At 39.2% G+C, this 12382-nt stretch overlaps 1 protein-coding gene across 1 annotated transcript; it reads left to right on the top strand.

Moving 5' to 3' along the window:
* Positions 1-10524: 10524 nt before the first annotated feature.
* Positions 10525-11469, top strand: LOC101690337 (olfactory receptor 4D6). The gene has a single exon (XM_004770475.1). It carries the CDS (start codon positions 10525-10527, stop codon positions 11467-11469), a length of 945 nt encoding a protein of 314 aa, XP_004770532.1.
* Positions 11470-12382: the final 913 nt, after the last annotated feature.

Below are 12382 nucleotides of genomic sequence, written 5' to 3' on the forward strand. Positions count from 1 at the left end.
ACACAAGAAACAAGTGTTGGCAAAGATGTGAAGAAAAGGAACCCTCACACACTGTTGGTAGAAATGTAAATTGGTGTAGCCACTGTGAAAAACAGTATGGAGGTTCCTCAAAAAATTAGAACTAGAACTACCATTTGAGCCAATAACTTCACTACTGGGTATTTACCCAAAGAAAATGAAAACACTAATTCAAAAATATATACCCTATGTTTATTGCATCATTACTTACAATTGTCAAATATGGAAGCTGTCCAAGTGTCCATCAATAGACGAATGGACAAGGAAGATGTAATACACACACGCGCGCGCGCGCACACACACATGCACACACACACACACACACAGGAATATTACACAGCCATAAAAAAGATAAGATCTTGGTATTTGTGACAACATGGATGGACTTATTATGCTAAGTGAAATAAGTCAGCCTTAGACAAATACCATACGATTACACTTATATGTGGAGTGTAAAAAAGAAAAACAAATGAGGGACACCTGGGTGGCTCAGTCAATTAAGCATCTGCCTTCAGCTCAGGTCATGATCTTGGGGCCCTGGGATTGAGCCCCATGCCAGGTTCCCTGCTCAGTGGAGAGTCTGTTTGAGGATTTTCTCTCTCCCTCTCCCCCTCTCCCTGCACTCACACCCTCTCTCACTCTCTCAAATGAATACATAAATAAATCTTAAAAAAAAAAAAAAAAGCCAGAAACCACAGAGTGGATTTTTTTAAATATTTTTTTTAAGATTTTATTTATTTAACAGATAGAGATCACAGGTAGGCAGAGAGGCAGGCAGAGAGAGAGGAGGAAGCAGGCTGCTTGTGGAGCAGAGAGCCCGATGTGGGGCTCGATCCCAGGACCCTGGGATCACGACCTGAGCCAAAGGCAGAAGCTTTAACCCACTGAGCCACCCAGGCGCCCCCAGAGTGGATTTTTTTAAAAGGCCCAACTATCTGTCTCCTACAATAAACCTACTTTAAATATAAAGACACAGATTTAAAGTAATGCACTGGAGAAAAAATATAGCAGAAGAAACCTGGTTAGATACATTAATTTGAGATGAAGTGGACTTCAGAACAAGGGAAACTATCAGAGAGTAAAAGAAGATCTTTATAATGATGATGATAAAGGGGCTAATTCTCCCAGTATGTAACAATGATTAATGCACATGCACTTAATAGCAGATTATCAAAATAGGTGAGGCAAGAACTGATAGAAGTACAAGAAGAAGTAGAGAAACCCACAATTAGAGCTGGAGACTTCAACATCCCTCTACCTGTAATTTAAGATCCAAAGGCAGAAAATCAATAATGATATAGTTGAATTAAGTAGCAACATTAACCAATTGTATCTAATTAATATTTATAATACATTTCACCCAACAACAGCAGAACACACATTCTTCCCAAACTCACACGGAACATTCACCAGGAGAGATCATATTCTGGGCCATAGAATATGGTGTTTACACCTTCACAGATCATACAAGGTAAACTCGTAGACCACAGTGGGATTAAACTGGAAAGACAGATGGAAAAATCCCAATATATACACGTTAGTAACTTTTTAATAACTCCCATTGCATCTGCAACTGCCAGCTTCCCCACTGAAAATTATATTTCTTCAAATATCTGACACTATTCCCTATGCTGATTATTATATGATTCTTCCAATTCAGTGTCTAAGGAAGCTTAGACTGTGCGTGCATTTGGGAAAAGAGGAGCAGAGCAATGAAGATGGGGCAACTGGCAGTCTCCCCTGTCTAATGCAGAGGTAGGTGAGGATACCTAAAGACACATCTGCAGGCAACCTGGCTTAACCCATATACAATTTTAGGATCTCAATAGCGTTCAGTTCCTAATGCCTGAAAGATACCATATCCCTGTGCAATTCTTGAAGAATTTGTCCATTAGCTAAAAGTCTCAGGCTGATTAAGATCTCTTGCCTCTTATGTAAAATGCTAGGCTTCTCAAGATACATTCAAATTAGAAGTGATTTTTTTTTTCACTAAAACTCATTCCATAAACATTACTGAGCATGTACAATATATAGAAAAATAACTGGTACAGTTTTTCTCTTTAAAAAAAAAAGAGATTAAAAGCTAGCAGGATTCAGGGAGAGAAACAGAATTATATAATACCATTAACATTATGGTGATATTAATAACCCATGATTCTACAGTGCTTTGAAGTTTACAATGTGCTGTTATATGAATTTTCTTTTTTTTTATGTTTTTTTTAATATAATTTTTTATTTTTTATAAACATATATTTTTATCCCCAGGGGTACAGGTCTGTGAATCACCAGGTTTACACACTTCACAGCACTCACCAAAACACATACCCTCCCCAATGTCCATAATACCACCCCCTTCTCCCAAACCCCCTCCCCCCAACAACCCTCAGTTTGTTTTCATTCAAAGGACTTATGCAGCAACAAAAATGAATAGGGGGACAAAGAGGAACATTTAGGATGAAGCTGGAGATGATGTGAAAACAAACAAGAACTTGTTGAGTCACTGCTGTGTATCAGACACTAGCCATCCACCTGGAGATGATGTGAAAACAAACAAGAACTAGTTGAGTCACTGCTGTGTATCAGACACTAGCCATCCACCTGTCCATTCTTCTATTCAAAAAGAATCACAGAATAACTGATATATGCCAGGTAGGAACAAGGGATACAATGGTGACAAAACCAAGTCTCCACCCTCAAGGAATTTACATTTGGAAGAAGAGGCAGAAACAAATAGATACATAAGGACTGTTGGTAAAAGTGTTAGGTTATCACAAGTAAACCTCAGTCTGCAAAGTAAGCCTTATGCCTCCCCTTCCACAGAGGAAGATTGGGAAGTGCATAAAAGTTAAGTTTCTCAGGGTCACACAGTCAACATTTAAAATGCTTGAGCACTGGCTGTTATACATAACTAATAAATCATCGAACACTACATCAAAAACTAATGATATACTATATATTGGCAACAGAAGATAATTTTTTAAAAAAGAAAAAAAATTTTTTAAATAAAATAAAATGCTTGAACCTGAATTCAAAAGCTGTGCTCCTTTGAACAAGGTGCTTCTAGGGTCCATAATGCAGCCCTGGGCTTATGAGATAGAAAGATCACCATTCTATCCTGTCCTGACATTGCACCAAAATATGGAACCTTCTAAGATGATTCGCCAGAAGAGTGAGTAGAATCACATTAATTCAAAAGAGAAACCAATAGTAAGCAACTTCAACACCAGTGTTGAGATCTGACTTGGCTGGTCCCAGGCTGTCTTCTAGACATCAGCCATTGACGATAGAATAGATAAAATGAGCCACAACTCATTCTGTGAGACTGAGCCAATGGTTCAGTCTCACAGAACCATTAAATATCAAGAGAATACTTAGCAGTGTCTTCCCTAAATTTTTATTTTCTAAAATCACCTTTCTAAAGACAATTTTACAGAAAAGGAAGAGAAAAATACAAGAGGCAATCAGAATTCAAATTAATGGGAAAATCTACTTCAAGTTGTAAATACGTCAGGTTGGGTTTTCTTTTTTCAAAATCAGAAGGCATTTAAAATCTTTTTTTTTAATTGGACACAATAGAATGAATGTCTTCTTAAAGTTAAATTACCAAAACCCAATTACTCACAGGTAATGGCTGCTACTATTTCAATATCTTTCCAGATTTCTTCCAGGCATGTAAATTTTTTCCCCAAGATAACATTATATGATAAGTTCAGTGTTTCAATCTGTTACTAAAAGGGAATGTTTCCAAGTCTACAAGTTCTACATTTTCAATCTGAATGACTATAATACTAGATTTTTACATATATTTTCCAAGGATTTTCATTTATTTTTAACTTATTTTTCATGCTTTTAAAACACAAATTTTGCTATTTTTATTCAGTCAAATCTAATAATCTTTGGTGCCATGATTACAAAATCCTCTACCCCCCAAATTATATAAACATTTAGTTAAACTTCTTTCTAATATTTTAACTAACTTTTTTGACATTTGTTACTGAGATAACAAAATCTTCAGTCTTTTATTCCCATGAGAAGTTAAAAAGTAACATAATTTATTTCAACTCATAACATCTACCTCTAAAAAGAAATCAAACAAACAAAAAGCAAAAGAAATCATTCAAACACATCTAAAATTAGGCTGTTTCTTTACAATATCTTCATCATCAGCTAAAACCAGAAAACTGACATATTATTCGATCTAGTAAGTCCATTTCTGGACTTACAGGTGCACACAAAAATGCATTTACAAAATGTTGAGAGCAGCACTATTTGAAAACAGTAATTAAGGGCCCAACTAGGAAAACTGAAGAGGTCAATATATAACTTTTGTGATCTCTCACCTAAATATATTCTACAAGCCTGACTCCCAATGCCATCCACCCACCCCTTGTTTCCATATTCCCTGTTCTACTCTTGTCTCCCAAGACTGCTGTATTTGCCTGGCTAGCACCCCCCCAGTCCAGTCTAGCCTCATGACCAATGCTCATTCTCAACCTGCCTGATTACCATATACCTATGAAAACCATGCTCTACCTTAGTATTCAATGTATTTATCTATTGCATTCTATAAAGGATTAGGGAGATATTATAACAACATCACCAAAACACACATAATAAAACAATAAAATGTAAGAAACTGTTAAGAGACTACACTTGGAAACGTATGGTGTAGGAAATTAAGCCACATATATGTTTCGAGTGTATGGAGGACAAAGCAAGGGGTAATGGTCCAGTACATGGTCTTCATTGTCTATGAGGAAGAATCTTACCGGTTCCCAGGGGAACACTCTCTTACACTGGGGTTTAGGACAAGTGTTTCCCTTGTGGTCTCAAATGAACGAATACCCAACTTTTGTAGCAACATGGACGTGACTGGGAGAGATTATGCTGAGTGAAATAAGTCAAGCAGAGAGAGTCAATTATCATATGGTTTCACTTATTTGTGGAGCATAACAAATAACATGGAGGACATGGGGAGATGGAGAGGAGAAGGGAGTTGGGGGAAACTCGAAGGGGAGGTGAACCATGAGAGACTATGGACTCTGAAAAACAATTTGAGGGTTTTGAAGGGGTGGGGGTGGGAGGTTGGGGTACCAGGTGGTGGGTATTATAGAGGGCACGGATTGCATGGAGCACTGGGTGTAGTGCAAAAATAATGAATACTGTTATGCTGAAAATAAAAAATAACTTTTAAAAAAGTTGCATATTCATCCTTTCTGATGGAGGCATAATACTCCATAGTGTATATGGACCACATCTTCCTTATCCATTCATCCATTGAAGGGCATCTTGGTTCTTTCCACAGTTTGGCAACAGTGGCCATTGCTACTGCAGAGGATTTTTCAAAGACTCATTTATTTATTTACCTATTTGAGGTGGGGAGGGTCTTAGGGAGAAAGAGAGAGAATCCTAAACAGACCTCTCGCTGAACACAGAGCCCAAGGCAGGGCTCCATGCCAGGACCCCTCATGATCCCGTGACCCCTCCCATAAGATCATGACCTAAGAGAAAATTAAGAATCACTCAATCCACTGAAACACCCAGATCCTCCCAGAGGCTTTCTCTATGTCCCAAACCCTCAATTTAAATCGTAAAAAGCTCCCAAGTATAACAGAACTGGAAAAAGAAACATCAAGGAATAGGTTGTTTGTGGTATGCTTTGTTACGCTATTATTTTGGGGGAAGTGCTCACTTCTCCTTTCATCTAATTCACTCTCTTCTTTCTTAGCCTATTCTCTTTAGATATAATGTCTTTCCTGCAGATTCCGGGACTATACATTTTCTATTGTTGAACTGGATTTTCGGCATCTCAACTATTTGAATTTTTAAAACTTATGTGCTATATGAAAGTCCTTGGGCATACAGATATTCTTTTTTTTAATTAAATTTATTTATTTTCAGCATAACAGTATTCATTATTTTTGCACCACACCCAGTGCTCCACGCAATCTGTGCCCTCTATAATAACCACCACCTGGTACCCCAGCCTCTCACCCCCCCACTAAAAAAAACCCTCAGATTGTTTTTCAGAGTCCATAGTCTCTCATGGTTCACCTCCCCTTCGAGTTTCCCCCAACTCCCTTCTCCTCTCTAACTCCCCATGTCCTCCATGCTATTTGTTATGCTCCACAAATAAGTGAAGCCATATGATAATTGACTCTCGCTGCTTGACTTATTTCACTCAGCATAATCTCCTCCAGTCCCGTCCATGTTGCAACAAAAGTTGGGTATTCGTCCTTTCTGGTGGAGGCATAATACTCCAGAGTGTATATGGACCACATCTTCCTTATCCATTTGTCCGTTGAACGGCATCTTGGTTCTTTCCATAGTTTGGCGACCATGGCCATTGCTGCTATAAACATTGGGGTACAGATGGCCCTTCTTTTCACTACATCTGTATCTTTGAGGTAAATACCCTGGAGTGCAATTGCAGGATCATAAGGAAATTCTATTTTTAAGTTCTTGAGGAATCTCCACACTGTTCTCCAAAGATGCTGCACCAATTTGCATTCCCACCAACAGTGTAAGAGGGTTCCCCTTTCTCCACATCCTCTCCAACACATGTTGTTTCCTGTCTTGCTAATTTTGGCCATTCTAACTGGTGTAAGGTGATATCTGAATGTGGTTTTAATATGAAACTCCCTGATGGCTAGTGATGATGAACATTTTTTCATGTGTCTGATAGCCATTTGTATGTCTTCATTGGAGAAGTGTCTGTTCATATCTTCTATTTTTTGATATGATTGCCTGTTTTGTGTGTATTGAGTTTGAGGAGTTCATTATAGATCCTGGATATCAACCTTTTGTCTGTACTGTCATTTGCAAATATCTTCTCCCATTCCGTGGGTTGCCTCTTTGTTTTGTTGGCTGTTTCCTTTGCTGTGCAGAAGCTTTTGATTTTGATGAAGTCCCAAAAGTTTATTTTTGTTTTTGTTTCCTTTGCCTTTGGAGACATATCTTGAAAGAAGTTGCTGTGGCTGATATCGAAGAGATTACTGCCTATGTTCTCCTCTAGGATTCTGATGGATTCCTGTCACATTGAGGTCTTTTATCCATTTTGAGTTTATCTTTGTGTACGGTGTAAGAGAATGGTCGAGTTTCATTCAGATATTCTTATTGAAAGAGTTTTGTCCTCTGATGACCAAATATCTGATTTGAAAAAAACAAACCTATTTTGCTATAATATAGCAATAGTAGAAAATCTCTGTGGTTTGAATCATCAAACCTGATTTAAAATATCTTTCTATTAGTTCAACTGTTTTAGAATACTTAGTTCAGCTATTTTGGAATACTTAGAATATTTTAGTACTACATATGAGATCATACAGTACTTGTCTTTCTGTGCCTGGCTTATTTCATTTAGCATAACTTGCCCTACTCATAGGGACAGAGAGTAGAATGGTGGTGACCAGAGGCTGAAAGGAGCAGGAGATAGGAGGTGTTGGTCAAGAAGCACAGCACTTGAGTTATGCAAGAAGAATAAGTAAGTTCTGGAAATCTAATGTAGAGCATGGTGACTACAGTTAGAAATATTTTATTGTATACTTAAAATTTGTTGAAAGGGTAGATCTTCAGTGTTTTCATGACAAACAAAAAAAACAGAAAAGTACTTGAATATTAAAAAAAACTCTCTGCCTTTCATCAAGTCAGACTGTTGTGGAAAAAATAAACAATCTTCTCTGTTCACCCCTAAAGTGAGGAGTTTGGGGTTAAGTCACCCCTGAAGCTTTAACAGTCAATTTGTCCATAATACCAATGATCGTAGCTCTCCACTCCATCAAGAGCCCTGTGGGCCCAGTCAGGTCCAGGGGTCTCTGACTGCAGGGAGGAGACTTATCAGGGCCTGACTCTTCTTATCCTTTAAAGGAGGAGGTGAAGATTAAGTACTCAGGCTATTTAGTGAACCACTTAAGCCCTATCCACCCACTATAATTCTGATAAACCAAAGTAACTTCCAGATTCTCTCTTCTGCCAAAATGGTACTGGGAGAAAACTTCTGGAGTCTATCAAATAAAAATTATTCACGGAATGCTTGTTTAAAATGAAAGATGTGTTTTATTCAAGACTACTGCAACAGGAATTAAGATGACTGCAATAAAGGAGAGAGACTAAGCTTAACTCCAAATACAATAAGGATAGGAGGGTATTTATAGCCAACAAGCAGAGTGAAGGGGTCGATGGATGGAAAATTATGAAAGGACACTTCCAGACCAAGGAATTCTTGCTAAACTAGCTTGACAGGATCTTACAAGGATAAGCCAAGATCTTAGATAAAAGGAGTTAGATCTCAAGGGTTAAGGGATGACACATTTAATCAGATGTCAAGGTAGGGGCTTCTTACATAAACAGACACTTCTCCAGTGAAGACATGCAAATGGCTATCAGACACATGAAAAAATGTTCATCATCACTAGCCATCAGGGAGATTCAAATTAAAACCACATTGAGATATCACCTTACACCAGTTAGAATGGCCAAAATTAGCAAGACAGGAAACAACATGTGTTGGAGAGGATGTGAAGAAAGGGGAACCCTCTTACACTGTTGGTGGGAATGCAAGTTGGTGCAGCCACTTTGGAGAACACTGTGGAGATTCCTCAAGAAATTAAAAATAGAGCTTCCCTATGATCCTGCAATTGCACTCCTGGGTATTTACCCCAAAGATACAGATGTAGTGAAAAGAAGGGCCATCTGTACCCCAATGTTTATAGTAGCAATGGCCACGGTCACCAAACTGTGGAAAGAACCAAGATGCCCTTCAACGGACGAATGGATAAGGAAGATGTGGTCCACATACACTATGGAGTATGATGCCTCCGTCAGAAAAGACGAATACCCAACTTTTGTGCAACATGGATGGGACTGGAGGAGATTATGCTGAGTGAAATAAGTCAAGCAGAGAGAGTCAATTATCATATGGTTTCATTTATTTGCGGAGCATAACAAATAACATGGAGGACATAGGGAGATGGAGAGGAGAAGGGAGTTGAGGGAAATTGGAAGGGGAGGTGAACCATGAGAGACTATGGACTCTGAAAAACAATCTGAGGGTTTTGAAGGGGCAGGGGTTGGGAGGTTGGGGGAGCCAGGTGGTGGGTATTAAGGAGGGCACATATTGCATGGAGCACTGGGTGTGGTGCATAAACAATGAATTCTGTTATGCTGAAAAGAAATTTTATAAATAAATAAATAAATAAATAAATAAATAAATAAATAAATTTTGTTTAAGTTCAGCTTCTTGCTGAACTGATTTAGCAGAATTCTCAGCAAGGAAAGACACAGAAGGCTAAGGCCCAGGCCTAGTTGGAAAGAAGGCTTAGAAGAGCCCAGTTAAAAAGCTAATCATAGAAGTTTACACAGTGTACAAACCAATTTATATAACATTTTGAAATAATGTAGTTATAGGGATGGAAAACAGGTTAGTGGTGTCTAGGGGATAGAGCTTTAGAGGGAGGAGGTATGGGTGGCTATAAGTTGTAACATATGATGCATCTTGACTGTGGTGGTAGTTCCTAAAGTTACACATTGAATAAAATTAGATACACACATGTGAAAGCATGGGTAACTGGTAAAATATGAAAAAGGTGTGTGAATTGTACTAATGTCAGTTTCATGGTGTTGTTATTGTCTTGTAGCTATGAAAGATGCTAACATTGGCCGAGGGTGGATGAAAAGTGCATGGGTCTTCTGTGTGTGTGTGTGTGTGTGTGTGTGTGTGTGTGTGTAAAACTTCCTATTACTCTGTTAAAGTAAAGAACTTAAAAATAATGTTTTTTGTAATAGAAAAATTTGATGGCTATATTTTGAAGTGAATTTAAAATATATTCAAGCTATAACTGCTGAATAATTTGGTAACATTATAGATGGCATTTTCATTTAAGCAGTAACTAAATTTAAAAAATCTTACAGATATTAAAAAAAAAAAAGAACCCAATTAACATTTGTTCCTTGTCAAGTCCAAAAAATATTTGGATTTGAATCCTTGATTTGCCACTCGTTAACTTTGCAGTTGTGCAAATGTGAGCAAGACATTAACTTCTTCTTAAGCTTCAGCTTCCCCTATGTGGAGATGATCATACCCACTCTCCAGACCCCACAGAGACATCATTAGAATGAAAATCAAAATGAGACACTGCAGGTGAAGGCCTTTGGTAATGTATAAAGCCCTTCATACATGTGAGGAAGCCACTCCTGCAGGACAGAAGGCAAGCCATTAGTCATAGTCTTGCCATCTCCCTCTTGTCAGAAGAAAGGCACTGAAGTAGGATGGCTTTTACTGTCCAGTCAGGGTATTTCCAGCAGGAAATAAGAATCATCAGGATAAACAATTTCCAGGCCACAAAAGGGGAGACCCTCTCCAGTTTTTCAGAGTAGTCATGATGATCTGCATGTTCAAGAGAGCCTTGTAAGAATATACAATAAATGATGCTGTCCCCTCACAACACTATACTCCTAACCCGAACATACTTTCTTCCAAGGTAGATGTGGTGGAGGGTGGTCTGCACCATGGGCCAGAGCAACCACACCAATGTGAAGGAATTTGTCTTCCTGGAACTCACTCACTTCCAAGAGCTAGAATTTTTCTTGTTTGTGGTCTTCCTTGTTGTGTATGTAGCAACTGTGCTAGGCAATGCCCTCATTGTGGTGACCATTAGCTGTGAGTCCCACCTTCACACCCCCATGTACTTTTTGCTGCGGAACAAATCGGTCCTGGACATTGTTTTTTCATCTGTCACCGTTCCCAAGTTCCTGGTGGACCTGTTATCAGAGAGGAAAACCATCTCCTACAATGGCTGCATGGCACAGATCTTCTTCTTCCACTTCGCTGGTGGGGCAGACATTTTCTTCCTCTCTGTGATGGCCTATGACAGGTATCTCGCCATCGCCAAACCCCTGCATTATGTGACCATTATGAGGAAAGAGGTGTGGGTGGGCTTAGTGGTGGCTTCCTGGGTGGGTGGTGGTTTGCACTCAATTGTTCAGATAATTTTGATGCTTCCGCTCCCCTTCTGTGGCCCCAACATCCTGGATGCCTTCTACTGTGATGTGCCCCAAGTGGTTAAGCTGGCCTGTACCGACACCTTTGCCCTAGAGCTTCTCATGATCTCTAACAATGGGCTTGTGACTCTGCTGTGGTTCCTCCTGCTGCTGGGGTCCTACACTGTCATTCTGGCAATGCTGAGAGCTCACTCTGGGGAGGGTCGAAAAAAGGCCCTGTCCACCTGCACCTCCCATATCCTCGTGGTGACTCTGCACTTCGTGCCTTGTGTCTATATCTACTGCAGGCCCTTCACTACACTACCCATGGACACGGCTGTGTCCATCAATAACACGGTCATTACCCCCATGCTAAACCCCATGATCTACACCCTGAGGAACCAGGAGATGAAGTCAGCCATGAAAAGACTGCAGAGAAGGCTTGGGCCTTCCAAGAGCAGTAAGCTGGGGTGAGCACTCACATGGAGACTGGAAATCTATGATCTGGTTTCCGCAAACTCGCAAACTGCTATCCTGAGGCAACAGACCACTAGCTCTCTCACCAGTCATTTCTGTATATCCTCATAGCCTTTCAACTCTCTCAGCAGGAATCTACCAACCAAAGGAAGAGATGAGCTTGAACATGAGCTATTGGGCTTGTGAACTTGGGAAAAGCAGAAGGTAGAAGATGAAAATCAATGACCTAATGCTAATTTGGTGCAATCTTTGATTCTCATGCCAACACATTTTACCTAACTTTTACCACCTGCAATATGGAAATGACATTGTCCATTTACAATGTGTTCATGAGAATGAAGAATGATAAATGTTGAGAGGATGGTCGTTCTGACGATTAACACCGTTCAGTAATCAGGCATACAGTCCACATTCCCTACTGTCAATCCCTCGAATCCTAGATATGCACATATGGAAATTATGGATGTGTCTATGTCATACGTGCTCTCTCTAGTGACTCTGTATTTCCAATTAGTTATTAAAATTACTTCTTGGTTTAATATTCTGAATACAGAATCTCTAATATATTTCACCAACTAGTGAAAAGAGAAGAAACGTTTTAAAAGTTGTGTTCAGTCAGATATATACTTGGACAAATCTACACATAGACCAAGAATTTCCTCTTATCGGGTCCATTCTACTAATTTGCCCACTGAAATTAATCTCAAAAGTACAGTTTAGGGATATAGCTGCACAAAACCCACCATGGTAATTTATGTTAACCTAACTTTCTTCTTCCCTCTCTCTCTTCCTCTTTCACCCTCAGAGCTTTTATAGTTGGAGAAAATCTAGTTTTTACCTTTGAATGCCTGACAATTCCAGGGAAATCACTTAGAACAGCAACAACAAAAATACCTAAGGAACACCTTTC

The sequence above is a fragment of the Mustela putorius genome, unplaced genomic scaffold (genome assembly GCF_011764305.1).
Source record: "Mustela putorius furo isolate JIRA1106 unplaced genomic scaffold, ASM1176430v1.1 tig00000127_pilon_pilon_pilon, whole genome shotgun sequence".
Classification (NCBI taxonomy): Eukaryota; Metazoa; Chordata; class Mammalia; order Carnivora; family Mustelidae; genus Mustela; species Mustela putorius.

Excerpts from the sequence above, each read along its gene's own strand:
- LOC101690337 (XM_004770475.1), top strand. The coding sequence starts at position 10,525 with ATGGGCCAGAGCAACCACACCAATGTGAAGGAATTTGTCTTCCTGGAA.